Raw genomic sequence first — 19,172 nt, forward strand, 5'->3', positions numbered from 1 at the left:
GTTGCATATTTAAACAAATTACACAGAAATGGGGTGTCTGGTGGCTCAGTTGATTAGGCATCTGGCCTCAGTTCAGGTAATGATCTTAGGGTCCTAGAATTCAGCCCAACATTAGGTTCCCCACTCAGCAGAGAGTCTGCTTGTCCCTCTCCCTCTGTGTCTCCTCTTCTCCCTGCTCATGTTTTCTCTCTCTCTCTCAAATAAATAAATAAATCTTTAAAAAATAATAATAATACAGTGAAACAAGGGTAGTACTTAAAAAGGGCATAACACATGCCCTAAACATAACTAGAAGGCAGAAGATGTGTGACTACAAAATAACCTATAAGCTGTGAAATAAACACTCAACTGAGTGGGAAGAACTGGCCAGATATGCAGCTAGTGTGCACAAAATATGGTTGTTACATAATTTGTTTCATACTTTTTATAGCTGTAAGAACAAATATGTAAGAAAAAAAGAAAATGTGATATTAGGAACAACAAATAATTTAAGACTAAATCAATGAAATGAGAATTTACTCAAGTCTTTAGGGTAAAAATATGTATTTTTATTATTTGGAACACTCAGGAAAATGATTCTTGCTTTATAGCCACTAATGCTCTATTTGGTATTGTAAATCAATAAGGAAATGGAACCTATAGAGGATTTAAAAGAAAGACACAACAAAGTTACTTCAGGTTTCATAGTAAGCTTAAGGAAATGAACACAACATTGCAGTATCTGTGAGATGGATATTGGAGGATACTCTAGAAGTTGAAATTTTATTTGCCCTTTATTGAATCTTCACGATAACATCTATTCATGTTAATAATACTTTCATTGGTTTCTAGAAAACAGTACTTTATGCAGTAAGTTTTTGAAAGCTTGTTTTACTTGCTGGTTCCTCAGGGTATAAATAAAAGGGCTCAACATGGGGGCAATTGAGGTGTTGAGAATAGCTGCTTTTTTGGTTAGTGATGCTCCTTCTTTTGCTGAACATACATGACTATACAGCTCCCATAATAGATGTAAATGACGATCAAGTGAGAGGAGTACATGGGAAAGCCCTTTTCTTCTGACTAGCAGATGGGATTCTTAGGATCATGCTAAGGATGTACAGGTAGGAGAGAATCACTAATGCTGAAGTAAAGAGCAGAGTGACAAAAGGAAAGTAAAACCAATCATCTCTAAAAGCCATCAACTCTCTGAGCATGAGAGTTGTAAAATTGGCAGCTAATCACACAAGAGAAATGACCAATTACATTGGAAGCACAGAAATCTAGCTGGAGGATGAACATGAGTGTTGGGAAAATGATAAGAAATCCTCCTAGCCAGGACCCAAAGACAAGCAGGGTGCATATTTTTTTGCTCACGATCGTGGTATAATGAAAATGCTTGCAAATGGCAATGTATCAACCAAAAGACACACCAGTGAGAAGAAAAAATTCAGAAATACCCATGAAGATGAAGAAAAGTAGTTGAGCTAAACGATTGTTACAGGAAATTGTCTTGGCATTTACAATGATTGACCCCCAAAATCTGGGGACAGAGACACTGGTGAATGTGATCTCTAAGGAGAAATTCTGCAGGAACTGAAACTCAGGAGACTTGAGATGTCATTCTATCCAGATAAGGATGATGATTTTTTTTTGTTTTTACAGTGATATTTAATACATAAGTTATAAATAAAAAGAAAGATTACAACCTGAAGCTGTGGGTCTTGTGAGATGCCCGAGTATGAACTCTGTTATCATTGTATGGTTTTTCATGCTGCTTTTATTTTCTTTAAGCAAAATCTACTCTACTATTGGGAAACAAGACCAAAAAAAAAAAAAAAAAGTTTATGTTAATAGTAAAGAAATTGAAGATTTAAAAATTTTAATGTTTATATTAGTAGTCCACATGAAATGAAGCAATGGAACTTTTCTTGTGTGCATTTTTGTAATATGCACTCAGTCTGTCACAAATAATTTACACAACCTCTCTTGATAAGTAAAATCGTATTCACAGTTCTATGTTAAAAGTCCCCTTTTCAGTGCCTTCATGTAAGACCCGTACCTCTACCCAAATTGTCAATAAGTGCAGTAGCTCTCTTAATTATGTTACTACAGCAACACAGTAATTATATTTGGATTTACATATTGAGACACCATGTTCCAGTTTCCAAGATTGTGTGCTCTTAGGAGTGAAATATCTAATTTTGAGTTTTAATTTTCAGACTTTTAAAATCCTTTCTTGTTTTGTAAAGCTTTGATGGAAATTAAAGACCCAACACAATTAGAGACCTTATGAATAGCTTAATTATTTATTCTCAAGGTGCATTCTTTTAAATATGTTCTGCAGAAATTAATGTGTTTCCAATCACAGAAATATAAGACTAGAATAATCTTGGTTGTAAATAAAAGTAAATCTCCTAATTTATGGGAAACACTAGTGACGCCAGAGATACTAATTAATGCTCACATAGATAGACCTAGATCAATAATATAGTTCATATTACATATTGATCCCTTTTTATCATTTTAATGTTCTTTTTGTAAATTAACAATTAATTTTGTTTTGCAACTATGTTCACTTGATCTTTTCTATCTTAAACTTGTTTGAGAACAAGGAGGAATTCATAAAGGAGTTTTTAAATTCTAACGTGTCTCATTGCCTTCTTTCTAGAAGAATAAATTGGTAGAATAAAAAAAATTCTAAGATTTACTTTATAGAAAACACAAATTATAAAACTAATCTATATGGCTTTCACCTGTGTTGTTCTCTTTTTATTGTGGTAACCGGAATTTCCTTTGTTGTATAGGTTCCCAATATTTGCTGATCTTTATTTTATAACATGAACAGGTCAGGTGAGTAGGTGATAAGTGTCAGTGCTGTATTGTGTCTTATTTTCCTATTTTAATTTTTTTCTGATGATCAGCATTTTCTTACTTTAGAAATGGACACATATTTTGAACAAAGTAAAATATTAAAATGCTCACTCTTTTGGGTTTTCCACATAGAGTATCATATCATTTGCGAAGACTCCACCCCAATATTGCTACAATTCATACAGTAATTCAGCAATGTGGCAGGATATAAAATTAATGTACAAAAAACAGTTCCATTTCTATACATTAGTAAAGAGACAGGAGATTGAGAAAGTAAGGATTGATCCCATTTACAATTGCACCCCAAACCATAAGATACCTAGGAATAAACCTAACCAAAGAGGCAAAAAATCTGTACTCAGAAAAATAGAGTACTCCTGAAAGAAATTGAGAAAGACACAAAGAATTGGTAAACGTTCCATGCTCATGGATTAGAAGAACCAATGATGTTAAAATGCCTGTGCTACCTAGAGCAATCTACACAGTCAGTGCAATCCCTATCAAAATATCATCAACTTTTTTAAACAGAGTTGGAACCAATAATGCAAAAATTTGTATGAAACCAGAAAAGACCCCAAATAGCCAAAAGTATGTTGAAAAAATAAACCACAGCTCTGGCAAAACAATTCTTGCTGTCAAGCGCTATTTCAAAGCTGTAATCAATAAAAAAGTATGGTACTGAAAGAAAGCAGATCAAGGATCATGATAGAGAACCCAGAAATGGGCCCCCAATTCAATGGTCAACTAATCTTTGACAAAACAGGAAAGAATATCCAATTTTCCCTATATAATGGCACTGAGAAAATTGGACAGCCACATGGAGAAGAATGAAAATGGACCATTTCCTTACACCACATACTAAAATAGACTCAAAATGGATGAAGGACCTCAATGTGAGAAAGGAATCCATCAAAATCCTTGAGGAGAACACAGGCAGCAACCTCTTTGACCTCAGCCGCAGCAACATCTTCCTAGGAACATCGCCAAAGGCAAGGGAAGCAAGGGCAAAAATGAACTATTGGGATTTTATCAAGATCAAAAGCTTTTGCACAGCAAAGGAAATGGTTAACAAAACCAAAAGACAACTAACCGAATGGGAGAAGATATTTGCAAATGACATATCAGATAAAGGGCTAGTGTCCAAAATCTATAAAGAACTTAGCAAACTCAACACCCAAAGAACAAATAATCCAATCAAGAAATGGGCAGAGGACATGAACAGACATTTCTGCAAAGAAGATATCCAGGTGGCCAACAGACACATGAAAAAGTGCTCCATATCACTCGGCATCAGGGAAATACAAATCAAAACCACAATGAGATATCACTCACACCAGTCAGAATGGCTAAAATTAACAAGTCAGGAAATGACAGATGCTGGTGAGGATGCGGGAAAAGGGGAACCCTCCTACACTGTTGGTGGGAATGCAAGCTGGTGCAACCACTCTAGAAAACAACATGGAGGTTCCTCAAAATGTTGAAAATATAACTGCCCTATGACCCAGCAATTGCACTACTGGGTATTTACCCTAAAGATACAAACGTAGTGATCCAAAGGGGCACATGCACCCGAATGTTTATAGCAGCAATGTCTACAATAGCCAAACTGTGGAAAGAACCTAGATGTCCATCAACAGATGAATGGATAAAGAAGAGGTGGTATATATACACAATGGAATACTATGCAACCATCAAAAGAAATGAAATCTTGCCATTTGCGACAATGTGGATGGAACTACAGGGTATCATGCTTAGCGAAATAAGTCAAGTGGAGAAAGACAACTATCACATGATCTCCCTGATATGAGGAAGTGGTGATGCAACATGGCGGTTAAGGGGGTAGGAGAAGAATAAGTGAAACAAGATGGGATTGGGAGGGAGACAAACCATAAGTAACTCTTAATCTCACAAAACAAACTGAGGCTTGCTGGTGGGAGGGGTGTTGAGAGAAGGGGGTTGGGGTTATGGACATTGGGGAGGATATGTGCTTTGCTGAGTGCTGTGAAGTGTGTAAACCTGGCAATTCACAGACCTGTACCCCTGGGGATAAAAATACATGTTTATAAAAAAATTAAAACTTAAAAAAAAAGAAATATAATCCCATATTTTCTCAATTTACTCAAAATGTGAGAAGAAATGCATTCATAAGCTACTTCTGGAGACTTTTTGTCAGGAATTCAGCCTTCCTCTCTTACATAAATGCCTCTCACACAGAGAAAATGCAGGCTTGATTGTGTCGATTGGTTGTTGTTGAGTTTTCTATAACCTCTCCTATAATTAAAGAATTTTTCTTTATCTCTTTCATCTTCCCATATAATCATAATCATTGTTGACCTAAATTCTAAAAAGCTACTATTGTGATCCTGAGATTTCTTTATGTAAATTTCCAGGGAATACTACTGTTTCATGACTGAAATGTAAACCACTTCAAAGTTCTCTCAGTAAGATGAGGATTGAAAACTATCCAAAGATGAAACAAATTTACCTTCTCTAGTCACTATATAAATGAATGAAAGGCCAGAATAAAGAAAGGCCGGGTGCAGGATAGATGGGCCCAAGAGGTATAGTGATTTCATGATGTATACATTCCAGAAAGCAAGGCAATATAGTGGGATAAAAGCAAAAGTATACCTACCAACGTGTCCAGTCAACTTAGTTGCCCCTTGGCTATATCGAATTTTTGTAGTATGCCTGTAGCACTCGGTCTTCATTCAGGAGATAATTTATTCTCAATTCCTTTTAGGTTCATTAAATACAGAGCTGAGCTCCAAAATTTCATTGAGGGTAACACTCAGGTTTTATTCATTTATATATCCCTATCAACACAAAGAATGAATGATTCAAGAAAAAATTGTAATATTTTTTTAAAAATCAGAAGGGTATTTGAAACTCAGTTTTTAAATGTTTACTTAATGCCATAAGAAATAAGTGTCAGAGAATCAATTACCATATCAGTGGTATATAATGACAGATGGACTGACTCATGTTTCTAAGTCATCCTCCATTTGCCCTCAAATCTTCAAATTAACAGGTATCAAATATTTATAGTACATTCTATCAGAAATTTCATACACACTCAATATCCACATAATGGGAACACAATTTTTTTAATATAGTAATACAATTTTGCTACAGAAAATATTCAGCAATTTTTCTCCCCACCCCCTTTTTTTTCAGTTAACAATATGTAATGGGTATCATTTTTTGTCAACTTATACACTGGGACTCATTCTTTTAAAGATTAAGTGAAATCATAAATGAAAGTCATTCACTCTCACATATGTTATTTTCCTTGCTGGAAGTTGTTTCCTTGGCATCTTAACTCACTTCTAATCACTCATGAATGCTAATTTATTTGTTTGTTTATATTGAGTATAACTGACACACAACTATTAGTTACATTAGTACATTAGTTACATTGTTATATTAGTTTCAGGAAGAAAGCATAAGAAATAGACAAGCTTGTACATTATGCTATGTTGACCACAGTGTAGTTATGATCTGTTACCAATCCTATTACAATAGGATTGGCTCTATTCTTTGTGCTGTATGTTTTTTTTTTTTTAAAGATTTTATTTATTTATTTGACATAGAGAGATCACAAGTAGGCAGAGAGGCAGGCAGAGAGAGAGGAGGAAGCAGGCTCCCTGCTGAGCAGAGAGCCCGATGCGGGACTCGATCCCAGGACCCTGAGATCATGACGTGAGCCGAAGGCAGCGGCTTAACCCACTGAGCCACCCAGGCGCCCCTGTGCTGTATGTTTTATTCCTGTGACTCATTTATTCCATAACCAGAATACACATAATTTTGTACCTTCTCCCCTCTGACAACCATATGTTTGTTGTCTGTATTTATGGTCTGTTTCTGCTTTTTGTCTGTTTGTTTGTTCATTTGTTTTTTGTTAATAGTATTTAAATTGTACCCTTTAATGCAGCCTTCTTGATTCTCTGGTTTTCTCAAACGTATGTAAATCCCTGTGTTACATCTTCATAGTAGTAAATGTATTTTAATTGTTAATGAGTGTCATTCTTGCTAGAATAAGTTTCAGGTTACACATGTGGTTATTTAAATTTAAGTGTGAATCCAACAAATAATGTTTACAGGGAACATATCTCAATTTAATAAAAGCCATGTATGAAAAACCTACAGCTAATATCATCCTAAATGGGTAGAAATTGAGAGCTTTTCCTCTACAGTTAGGAGCAAGAAGGAATGTCCACTGTCACCACTTTTATTTAACATAGTACTGGAAATCCTATCCACAGGAATCAGACAACAAGAGAAATAAAAGGAACTGAAATCTGCAAGGAAGACATAAAACTTTCTCTATTCACAGATGACAAGATGCTCTATGTACAAAACCTGCAGGATCCCATGAAAAACTTCCTAGAACTGATACACAAATTCGTAGAACTGATATACAAAGTCACAGGATTAAAATAATAATAATAATAATAATAATAATAATAAAAAAATAATAAATAAATGCCCTCAAAACTGTTACATTTCTACAAACCAATAATGCATTAGCAGAAAGAGAAATCAAAGGATAAGACCCAGTTACACTACTTATTAATATTATATTTTGTTACCAACTTTTTCATTTTCTTCTTCAGGAGAAGCTCTTGAATATATCCTATATATATAGGATATATTATATTTTGTTACCAACTTTTTCATTTTCTTCTTCAGGAGAAGCTCTTGAATATATCCTATATATATAGGATATATTTTATCCTGTACTATAATGTAATTTTCAACCAAGTTGCCAAATGTATTAGAAATAACAAGAGGAGGTTACATGCATATAAGCATTTATAATGTCAGGATCTTGACATAGTATCCTACATAGTGTGGGTAAATTGAACAAAAGGGTGCAAGACTAATCTCTTCTCTTCATCTTTTTTTTTTTCTTTTTAAAGGTTTATTTATTTAATTTAGAAAGAGGGAGAGAAAGAGAGAGCACAGTTGTGGGAGGCACAGACAGGGAGGATCTTCAAGCAGTCTCCCCACTGAGAGCAGATCCTATGGGGATTGATCCCAGGACCCATTGGATCATGAGCTGAGCTAAAACCAAGAGTTGGTTGCTTAATTGATTGATACACCAGGGGTCTGCATCTCATTTCTGCTACATTGCCCCTAATATTGATATCACACTTTGGTAGAGCCAGTGAAAAAAACACTCATTTGCAATTTCTGAGACTCCTTTTTTGGTTATTTTCAAAGTATCTGCATTGAACTGTCTGTTGCCAACTGAACATCACATTATATTCTCTCAGTTGTTCTCAGTGCTGTGGAGAAAACTGGGATGCTATTTCTGAGAGTTCCCCTCCCTCTATTTTTCTAATTTATGATTTGTCAGTGATAGGACTTGGTGAAAAATTTGGAGGTTGGAAGGGAAGCAGAGGATATTGCTTTCCACTTTGTACCCAGATTGGTGCATATAACCTAAATTCATAGTGGATTTTCAAAAGAACTTGAAAACTACCAACTTTATTGCTAACACTGTTAGTAGATGCTTTCTTAGAAATGACTGGGTCACTATGATTTCCCATTAAGCTTTTTGAAGCATTCTCTCAGGGCTGCAACATACTTTGGTATTAGTTTCCTCAACATTCTCTCTGGTGCTCAAAGTTTTCCTTCCATAGCTATCTCTTTCATTATTTTTAAAAGCTAAAATTCCTCCAATATCGTCTTTCTTTCCAAAGGACTTACAGAAATCCTACCTTCACCTGAATCCTGACTGACAAGTGATCCATGCTGTAAGAATTTGCAAATTTATGATTTCTTATAATTACAACATTTTGTGATTCCATATATAACTGGCAGTATAGCCTTAAACCAAATATACTGATTCATGAGATGTTAGCAAAGACAGGAGGTAAGATAGTGTATTATTCCACAGCAACTCTTTGTGGGTATAAACCCAAAAAGATCAAGTAGCTACTAGCTCAAAGGAGAAAAGTAGGTTGAGTCTTGCAACATGCTGCATCAAAAAGAAGAGCAGAAAATGTTAATTAGCAGTTGGGATAAACAAAATGGTGAATGGTGTTCCTCTTCATGTATCCTTCTAACCTTTCTCTTAAAACAATTCCTGTAATTCTGTAATTCCAACTGCCATGGAGAATGGGAATTGAGGAATAGAGTCACCAAGGCATAGGGGACGAACCTCTCTACCCCAATTAATTCTCCTTTGGCAGACACTTATTTCAGAAGGACAATTTGGGAGGATACAGGCTTTTAGGGATTGGCATTTCAGAATATGGTGTGTACTTGATATTACACTCATCAAATCAAATGATTCTATCTTGTGGAGAGATTCCTCAGAGAATAAGAACACCAATGTGTGGGAACTGGGGAGGGAAAGCCGGCTAAGACAGAAGGATACCAGAGATTCTGAATTTGCTAAGCCAAATATGCTAAATGTAGATTTGGTCAAATTGCATGAGCAAAAAGGAAAGAACTTAAGGATGCAGACAATAAAATAGGTGAATCTCCAAAATATGGCTGAGCAAGAGAAACCAGACTTCAACATTCACAATTTGTGATTTCTTTTATAAGAAATTCCAGAAAAGGAAAAGTGATTTCTGTGGCCAAATGATGTCTGTGTTTATCTGAATCCACTAGCAGGCATGGAGACCAGAGTGAATGGCTGGGAAGAGGCCAAAGAACTAATTAAGTATGATGCAGATATTCTATACATGCATTGTCAAATTTGTCAATAAATTTGTTGGATTTAAATGATTATATTTGCTTTTATGTAAGACATACTTAATACATTTGTTTACATTGACACTAGAATGTATCAGAAACCTTTAATTTATAAATGGTTCAAAATATGGAAAGATTCCCCAAACACAGAAATAAATAACTCATGCCTTGAATTTCTTCCAAGAATCACTTTCATTATTATAATATAAATGAGTCTAAGCAAGGTCTGGCACTCGCTTATTTCTACACAGAAGAAAAACTGACAAAATTTATAAATATTATGTGTTATAATCAACTTCTTCCAAAGTCCTGTTCATGTTGACTCTTTTTGACCCTTCCTATGATTCAAAAAATGTCTTATATGGTATGTAGAGTGATAAATCCTTTCCAGGAAAATTTTCTGTTTAGTTTGCCCAGAACCCTCAGAGAAATTCATATCCATACCATCTCTAGCCTTATGAAATGTTATTTCTAAAAGTATAAGACTTGAAAGTCAGAATTATTCCTTAATTCATGGCCTGCAGAATAGTGGTGTTAGCAGTCATGAAAACAACATTAACCATATTGTACATCTCCATAAGAGCTCTGGAATGGTCAGGTGCATTATCAATGAACAACAATATTTTGAAAGAAATCTTTTACTGAGCAGTAAGTCTTAACAGTGAGCTTAAAATCTTTAATAAACTAAGTTATAAACAGAACTGCTGCCATCCAGGCTCTGTTATTCCATTTATAGAATTCCAGAAGAGTAGATTTAGCATAATTCTTAGACCTAGGTTTTTCAAAATGGTCAGTGAACATTGACTTCAATTTAGAGTCACTAGCTGCCTTAGCCTTAACAAAAGAGTTAGCCTAGACTTTGAAGCTTTGAAGCCAGGCATAGGCTACTCTTCTCTAGCTATAACAGTGGTAGATAGAATCTTCATCCACTATAAATCTTTTTCATCTACATTGAATATATGTGGTTTAGTGTAGTCACCTTCTTTAATTGTCTTAGCTAGATCTCCTGGATAATTCACTTCAGGTACTACATCAGTCCTTGCTGCTTTCACCTTTTACTTTTGTGTTAGGTAGATGGCTTCTTTCCTTAAACCTCATGAGCAAACCTCTGCTTGCTTTGCCTTTTTTCTATAGCTTCCTCACCACTCTCAATCTTGATAGAATAGAAGAGAATTAGGTCCTTGCTTTGCATTAGGCTTCGGTTTAATGAAATACTGTGGCTTGTTTGATCTTCTATCTAGTAGATGAAAACATTCTCCCTATAAGCAATAAGACTGCTTCTGCCTTTCTTATCACTCAAGTGTTCACTGGAATAGCACATTTAATTTCCTTCAAGAGCTTTTTCTTATCTCTCTTTTTTTTCTCTTTCTAAAGATTATTTATTTGTTTGAGAGAGTGATCAGGAGAGACAAAGGGAAAAAATAATCTGAAGTAGGTTCCACACTGAGCTGAGAGTCAGACACAGGTCTCAATCCCACAACCACAAGACCATGCCCTGATCAGGAACCAAGAGTCAGATACTTAGCCAACTGAGCACCCAGGCCCCCCAAGAACTTTACCTTTCTATTCACAGCTTGGCTAACTAGTGCAAGAGAATCAGGTTTTGGCCTATCCCGGCTTTTTGTATGCTTTCCTCATTAAGCTTAATCATTTCTAGATTTTGACTTAAAGTGTGAGACAGGTGATTCTTCCTTTCACTTGTACACATATAGGCCCTGTGGGGTCATTATTTAGTCCAATTTCAATATTGGTGGGTGTGTCAAGGAATAGAGAGGCCAGAAGAGAAGGAGAAAGAAGGGGAAACAGCTGGCCAGTGGGGCAGTAGGAACACACAGAGCATTTGGTGATTAGAGGTGCTGTTCTATGTGGGCAGTGTTTATGGTATCCCAAAATAATTATAATGGCAACATCAAAGATCACAATCACAGATCACCATAACAAATATACTAATAATGAAAAATCTTGTAATTTCATGAGCATTACCACAATATAATACAGAGGTGTGCAAATGCTGTTGGAAAATGGCACTAATAGACTTGCTTAATGTAGGATTATCACAAACCTTCAATTTGTAGAAAACATAGTATATGAATAGTACAACAAAGCAAAGCAAAAGACAATAGAATGAAAATGAATAAAATTTACCTGTATCACATTTTGTTTATACATTCATCACTTGAAGTTTGCTTGTTGTTGTTTTTTTTTCTACTTTTTTGCTCTTATGCATAATGTGTCTATGAAAATGTGTGTTGAAGTTCTTGTGTGAACGTGTGTTAAAATTCAGTTCCTAGAAGTAGAATTTCTGGGTTATATAGTAACTCTATATTTATCTTCTTGATGACCTGCCAAATTTTCTACGTGGCTGCACATTTTACATATGCAGTAACAGTGTATGAAAGTTTCAAATTCTGTATATCATCACTTGTTACTTTGTACAGTAGCACTTACGTAGAGTATACATGGTGTACATATACATATATGTACACACACACAGGCAGACACCCATACAAATACATATTATAAGTGTCTTACTGGTTGTAAAGTGGTAGTACTGCTCTTGAACATCTTTTCATGTGCTTTTTCCTCCTGTTGTATATCTTCCTTAGGTCCCTTGTCTATGTTTTGTTGAGTGTTTGTTTTTTCTTATTGTTCAATTGTAACAGTTATTTTATGTGATTTTAACCAGGGCAGTGCAACATTGTACCAAGAAATTAACAAAATTAAAAAAAAATTAAAAAGTCCTAGGGAACCTGGGTGGCTCAGTGGGTTAAGCCTCTGCCTTCAGCTCAGGTCATGATCTCAGGGTCCTGGGATTGAGTCCCTCATTGGGCTCGCTGATCAGCAGGGAACCTGGTCCCTCCCCGCCCGCCTACTGTTCTGCCTACTTGTGATCTCTATTTCTGTGACAAATAAATAAATAAAATCTTAAGTAAAAAAAATTAAAAAGTCCTAAATAAATAACGACAAGCTATGTATGTGTGTGTGTATGTATTGGAGAGTAGACCCGACATTGAATTAGATGGTAATAGTTCCCAAACTAATCCACAGATTCAACACAATCATTATTAAATTTTCAGCTGCTCTTTTTGCATAAGTGAGCAATTGGATCCTAAAATTCATATGGAATTGCAAGGTACTCTGAATAGCCAAAACAATAGTGAAAAAGGAAGAAAGTTGAGTCATCTTTCCGAATTTCATAACTTATTATAAAAGTACAGTGACAGAGAGAGTGTGATACTGACAGAGCAACTGACCAATAGCACAAAGGAATAAAACAGAGAGTCCTATAATAACCTATACATTTATGGTCAATTGATTTTTAACAGGTGCCCCAAGATTATTGAATGGGGAAATGATAGCCTTTTCAGCAAGTCATGATGTGATAACTATTTTCATGCAAATATGACTTTAATCTCTACCTGAAACTGTATAGAAACATTAACTCAATAGAAGCCAAAGACCTAGATTGTCCGATACAAAACTAGAAATTTCTTAGAATAAATGGTAGGTGTACCTCCTTGCAACTTTGGGTTAAGTAATGGTGTTTTATATATGATACCAAAAGCACATGCAACAAAATAAAAACTAAAAAAAAAAGATTTCATCAAAATTAAAAATTCTGTAACCAAAGGACACTGTAAGAAAAATGAAAAGACAACACAAAAAATGAGGAACATATTCTCAAACATTATCTAATAAAGGTCTAATAGTTTTTAAAGAGCTTACTGGAAAGCTTTGGGGACTTGAATATCATAACATGAACTTATTCCCTTGTAGTTATCTTAGCAAAGAAGATGCTTAACAGTGTTGGCTTAAAATAGTAAAATAAATGAGGACAAAAACCTGAACTTAGATTGTTTTTTCTCAGAGTCAAATGGATAGGAGGTACAGCATTAAATACCTTAATGATTTTTGCACTCATATTTCTCAGGTGGCATAATATACCCAATATGGAACTCTATTTATTTCATGGATTTCTTTGTAGATACTTTTTTTTTTTTAATCTGACCAGATACCAGTAATACTGCCTTCTTTAAAAATATTGAATATATAAGGGAGTATGTGCAGGAATGGGTAGAATGAAGGTTTAAGGAAGCTACATTTTAGTTTTGAAAATCTTTTCCATTTATCCCATATAGCCAAATGTTCAACCATCCCTTTCAGTTTGTTTTCCTAATATCTATGGAACCTTTTCCCAGAGCTTCAGATTCATGGACACTATTGCATTTCAATTCTCAAGTAACTCATTTAGTTTGAAGTATTAGCCATTTAACTTGTCTTCCTGACTCTAACATCCCAGAACCCATCCTCAATAAATTTAACATAATAATCTTAATAAAATAAAAATCTGCTCACATAGGCTTTTATATCAAAAAAGAAAACTCTCATAGGAACCACCGACAACAGAATCACCTGTAGTCCATGTTTCTATACTTTACTCCAGCTAAGTTAAAAAGACATTTTAGGGGGGCACGTGGTGGCTCACATGGTCAAGCATCTGCCTTCAGCTTAGGTCATGATCTCCTGATCCTGGGATCCAGCTTAATGTCCTGCTCAGCAGTGAGTTTGTTTCTCCCTCTCCTGCTGCCTCTTCCCCTACTTATGCTCATTCTGTCTCTCTCTCTTTCTCTCTCTCTGTCAAATGAATAAATAAAATCTTTAAAAAAAAAAGACAGTTTAAGGATGAGAATATTGTATTTGCCATTAAATAAGCCAACCAGGTGTGTGATTGTTACTCACTCCAAATTTTCAGGTCTACTGACATACCAGATAAAGTTGCTACATTTTAGAACATATGAGCTATTTATGACTTGCGGCCTACCTTCTTTTTTTGTTTTGTTGAAAACATTTGTGTGACATTTGAAGAATTTCCTAGAGTTCCAATAGTAGTTCATGTTATTATATTGATGTCTGTATACTTATTTAAAATTTTTATAATGATATCTATTTAAAATCATTTTTCTGAGGAGGTCAGAACCATGTTTTGTAGAGTAAAAGAAATTTCACATTTGTGTTGATAACTCAAGTGAATACACATACTTTAGCGCAGGACTGTTAATCATAGAGTTGGAGGGAAAAGGTGAATTGTGGTGACAGGTGTGGTTAAATATTATGAGGTATAAATGTTAGATGGACTATTTGAAGAATAGATTACGTAAGCTTATAAAATGAGTCAAAATTTTTATTTACTTTTTAGCTAAGATTTTAAAATTAAATTTCCTCTTCATTTTTTGAAAAAAGAGAAAATCTTTTGGAGTATATCCTTGAACACTTCTTTCACTTGCTGGTTTCTGAGAGTGTAAATGAAAGGGTTTAATAAAGGGGCAACTGAGGTGTAAATAACAGTTACACCTTTAGATAAAGTCACCCTTTCCTTTGCTGTTGGTTTTATGTAATTAAAGATACAGCTACCATAAGTAAGGGAGACTACAATCATATGAGAAGAACAAGTAGAAAAAGCCTTTGTTCTTTTCTGAGCAGAGGGGAGTTTTAGAATGGTCTTGATAATATATGTGTAGGAAAGAATTACTAAAGGCAATGTGATCAGGAGTATTCCAATAGCTAAGGCAAATGAAAGCAATTCCAGTAAATGAGTGTCAGTACAGGAAAGCTGCAGCACGGGGGAAGTGTCACACATGAAATGATCAATTACTTTGGAAGCACAGAAATCCAATGTCAGTCCCAAGGCCACTGGTGGAAATGTAAACAGAAAGCCAATTGTCCATGAACTGAATAGTAGTTGGTAACACACTTTGTTGTTCATAATGATGGGGTAATGGAGGGGTTTGCAGATTGCTACATACCGGTCAAAACACATGGCAGCCAGTAGGTAAAATTCTGTAATTTCTAATAAGAGGAAAAAGAATAACTGAGATGCACAACTATTGTAGGAAATTATTTTGTTTTTCGTCATGATGCTTATCAGGTATCTGGGAATACAGACTGTTGTCAATGAAGCTTCCAAGAAGGAGAAATTTCGGAGGAAAAAATACATGGGAGTCTTGAGGCGGGGATCTAGCAAGGTAAGAAGGATGATGGATAAGTTCCCAATCACGCTCAACACATAGTTTAGGAAGAAAAATATAAAAATCACAATTTGCAATTGTGGGTCATCAGTCAATCCTAGGAGAATAAACTTGATCTCTCTTGACTGATTCCTCATTTCTGATTTGAATATTATGAAATAGATCTAGGAAAACAACTCCAGAAGTGGAAATAAGAGGAGTTTTTAAAAAGGTACAGACAGAAACAAACAAACAACAAAACCAAAAACACATAGTCAGAAATGTAAATAAGTTTAAAAAAATGATCTGATTTCATAAGAGAGTTGATACTTAAAACTAGAGCATTGATCAACCTAGGAACCTCTAACAGATTATTCCATTTAAATCTTAGTTATGGTAACAAAACTACTTAATTTTTTCTTTTTTCTATTGGAACTTAAAAGATAACTTAAATTTTAGCTGATCATTTCCAAATGAGCTGAATTTAGTTTCAGTGTTCTACATAGAATTAAGCTTGACTTTAAATGTATTTTCTATGTATATCTTTAAAATTATTGAAAAAATTCTTGTAACATTTAGAAAATTAATACCAATGTTTATATGTAATATTCTTCAAAAATTCTTAGCTCATTAAAACACTTAATAATTTTTAATATATAGAAATAATCACAGTTACATATTTTCTCTATGATTGAAATATTCTGATATATATTATTATTTTGTTCTGATGCAGTACTTCTGCATTGTTTCTTTATCTCATTTCACTTAATTATTCTTTTCTTTGGTTTCAAATGCATCAGTCTTCTCATATCAGTTGAATTTAATCATGAAGCTTTGACTATTGCATCTACATAAAAACAGAAAAGTAAATGACAGTTCAAAAGTTACCTGGATTACCTGACTTTTACTTGTGAGAATGCTTTCATTTATGATCTAGATATTTATTGCAAATTTTAAGTGACTTACCATATCTCAAATACATTCATATAATTTTTTCCCTTATAGTAATATGGTAGAAACTGTGGTCAAAAATAAATGATGACTATTCTCTCTCAAGAAGGATTCTAAAAACATATGCATTCTCAAAATTATATGCATCTGTTAATTACTTTCACCTCCACTGCTACTCATTAAAATGACAGAATCCAGATATTACATATAATTAGAATCCTCTTTCAGGCTAGGTAAGATTCATTTTCTGTCTTCTTTTCTTATGTTTCCATAAAAATTCTAAATGGAAATGTAATGCTGTAAATGAAAAGACTTTTTGGAAAATCCCTCATATGAAAGGAACCCAAATTTTGAAACAAAGAATTCTTGCTTCATATTGTGCACTAACAAAAGGCACAGTTTTATCACTTTTCTCAAAAGACACACAAGGGATTAATTTTAAAAAAAAGAAGAAGAAGAAGAAAAGAAAAATAAATGACCTCTGGAGACTCATGTCAGGAATATCAGTTATGTAAGAAATAAAACAACCACCAAAACAACAAACAAAAAAGGAAAGAAAGAAAAACTGAATTGCTTTAAGCACAGAACTGAATTTCTTAAACTATAAAACAAAACAGATATGCTCCCAAAAGAGAACTAGAAATATTTTAAACTCTATACTTAATGCCAAAAGAATTTCAGATGTTCCAGTTCCCTGGGACAGTATGATCATTTCTACACATTAAAGTGGTTTATCCCAAAAGGAAACTCTCTCTTGCATTCTTAGTCAATTTTAGGATTTCACTAACTTGTGACTTATGCCCCAAATTGGAGGTCGATAATACTTAAATGTTTTGCTATTTTTTAAATTTTGAAACAATATAAAATATAATAAAAAAAACAACAAATAGACAATGAACATCTTTTATTCCTGCACCATTTGATGCTCTGTCAGCATAGTAGTATGTGTTTATATCAAAAAAGTATATTCTACTAGAAAAACATGCTATAACCATTAGTGTCAGGACATTAACAATGATACGTTATCAACATGAAGTTCTCCAATCCTATTTATGTTTCACCCGTGACTAAAAATTTTCCTTATAGAAAAAAATCTTAAAAGTACATGTTTATTTAATTACCATAATATTTTAGTCTCCTTTTTATATAAATTTTTATTTTTTATAAACATATATTTTTATCCCCAGGGGTACAGGTCTGTGAATTGCCAGGTTTACACACTTCACAGCACTCACCAAAGCACATACCCTCCCCAATGTCCATAACACCAACCCCCTTCTCCCAAACCCCCTCCCCCCAGCAACCCTCAGTTTGTTTTGTGAGATTAAGAGTCACTTATGGTTTGTCTCCCTCCCAATCCCATTTTCTTTCATTTATTCTTCTCGTACCCACTTAAGGCCCCATGTTGGATCACCACTTCCTCATATCAGGGAGATCATATGATAGTTGTCTTTCTCTGCTTGACTTATTTCACTAAGCATGATACGCTCTAGTTCCATCCATGTTGTCGCAAATGGCAAGATATCATTTCTTTTGATAGCTGCATAGTATTCCATTGTGTATATATACCACATCTTCTTGATCCATTCATCTGTTGATGGACATCTAGGTTCTTTCCATAGTTTGGCTATTGTAGACATTGCTGCTATAAACATTCGGGTAAACGTGCCCCTTTGGATCACTACGTTTGTATCTTTAGGGTAAATACCCAATAGTGCAATTGCTGGGTCATAGGGCAGTTGTATTTGCAACATTTTGAGGAACCTCCATGCTGTTTTCCAGAGAGGTTGCACCAGCTTGCATTCCCACCAACAGTGTAGGAGGGTTCCCCTTTCTCCGCATCCTCGCCAGCATCTGTCATTTCCTGACTTGTTGATTTTAGCCATTCTGACTGGTGTGAGGTGATATCTCATTGTGGTTTTGATTTGTATTTCCCTGATGCCGAGTGATATGGAGCACTTTTTCATGTGTCTGTTCGCCATCTGGATGTCTTCTTTGCAGAAATGTCTGTTCATGTCCTCTGCCCATTTCTTGATTGGATTATTTGTTCTTTGGGTGTTGAGTTTGCTAAGTTCTTTATAGATTCTGGACACTAGTCCTTTATCTGATATGTCGTTTGCAAATATCTTCTCCCATTCCCTCAGTTGTCTTTTGATTTTGTTAACTGTTTCCTTTGCTGTGCAAAAGCTTTTGATCTTGATGAAATCCCAATAGTTCATTTTTGCCCTTGCTTCCCTTGCCTTTGGCGTTGTTCCTAGGAAGATGTTGCTGCGGCTGAGGTCAAAGAGGTTGCTGCCTGTGTTCTCCTCAAGGATTTTGATGGATTCCTTTCGCACATTGAGGTCCTTCATCCATTTTGAGTCTATTTTAGTGTGTGGTGTAAGGAAATGGTCCAATTTCATTTTTCTGCATGTGGCTGTCCAATTTTCCCAGCACCATTTATTGAAGAGGCTGTCTTTTTTCCATTGGACATTCTTTCCTGCTTTGTTGAAGATTAGTTGACTGTAGAGTTGAGGGTCGATTTCTGGGCTCTCTATTCTGTTCCATTGATCTATGTGTCTGTTTTTGTGCCAGTACCATGCTGTCTTGATGATGACAGCTTTGTAATAGAGCTTAAAGTACGGAATTGTGATGCCACCAACGTTGGCTTTCTTT

At 34.8% G+C, this 19,172-nt stretch overlaps 1 protein-coding gene across 1 annotated transcript; it reads right to left on the reverse strand.

Moving 5' to 3' along the window:
• Positions 1-14,785: 14,785 nt before the first annotated feature.
• Positions 14,786-15,757, reverse strand: LOC131837868 (olfactory receptor 6C6-like). The gene has a single exon (XM_059183531.1). It carries the CDS (start codon positions 15,722-15,724, stop codon positions 14,786-14,788), a length of 939 nt encoding a protein of 312 aa, XP_059039514.1. The 5' UTR covers positions 15,725-15,757.
• Positions 15,758-19,172: the final 3,415 nt, after the last annotated feature.

This window comes from Mustela lutreola, chromosome 8, assembly GCF_030435805.1.
Source record: "Mustela lutreola isolate mMusLut2 chromosome 8, mMusLut2.pri, whole genome shotgun sequence".
Lineage (NCBI taxonomy): Eukaryota > Metazoa > Chordata > Mammalia > Carnivora > Mustelidae > Mustela > Mustela lutreola.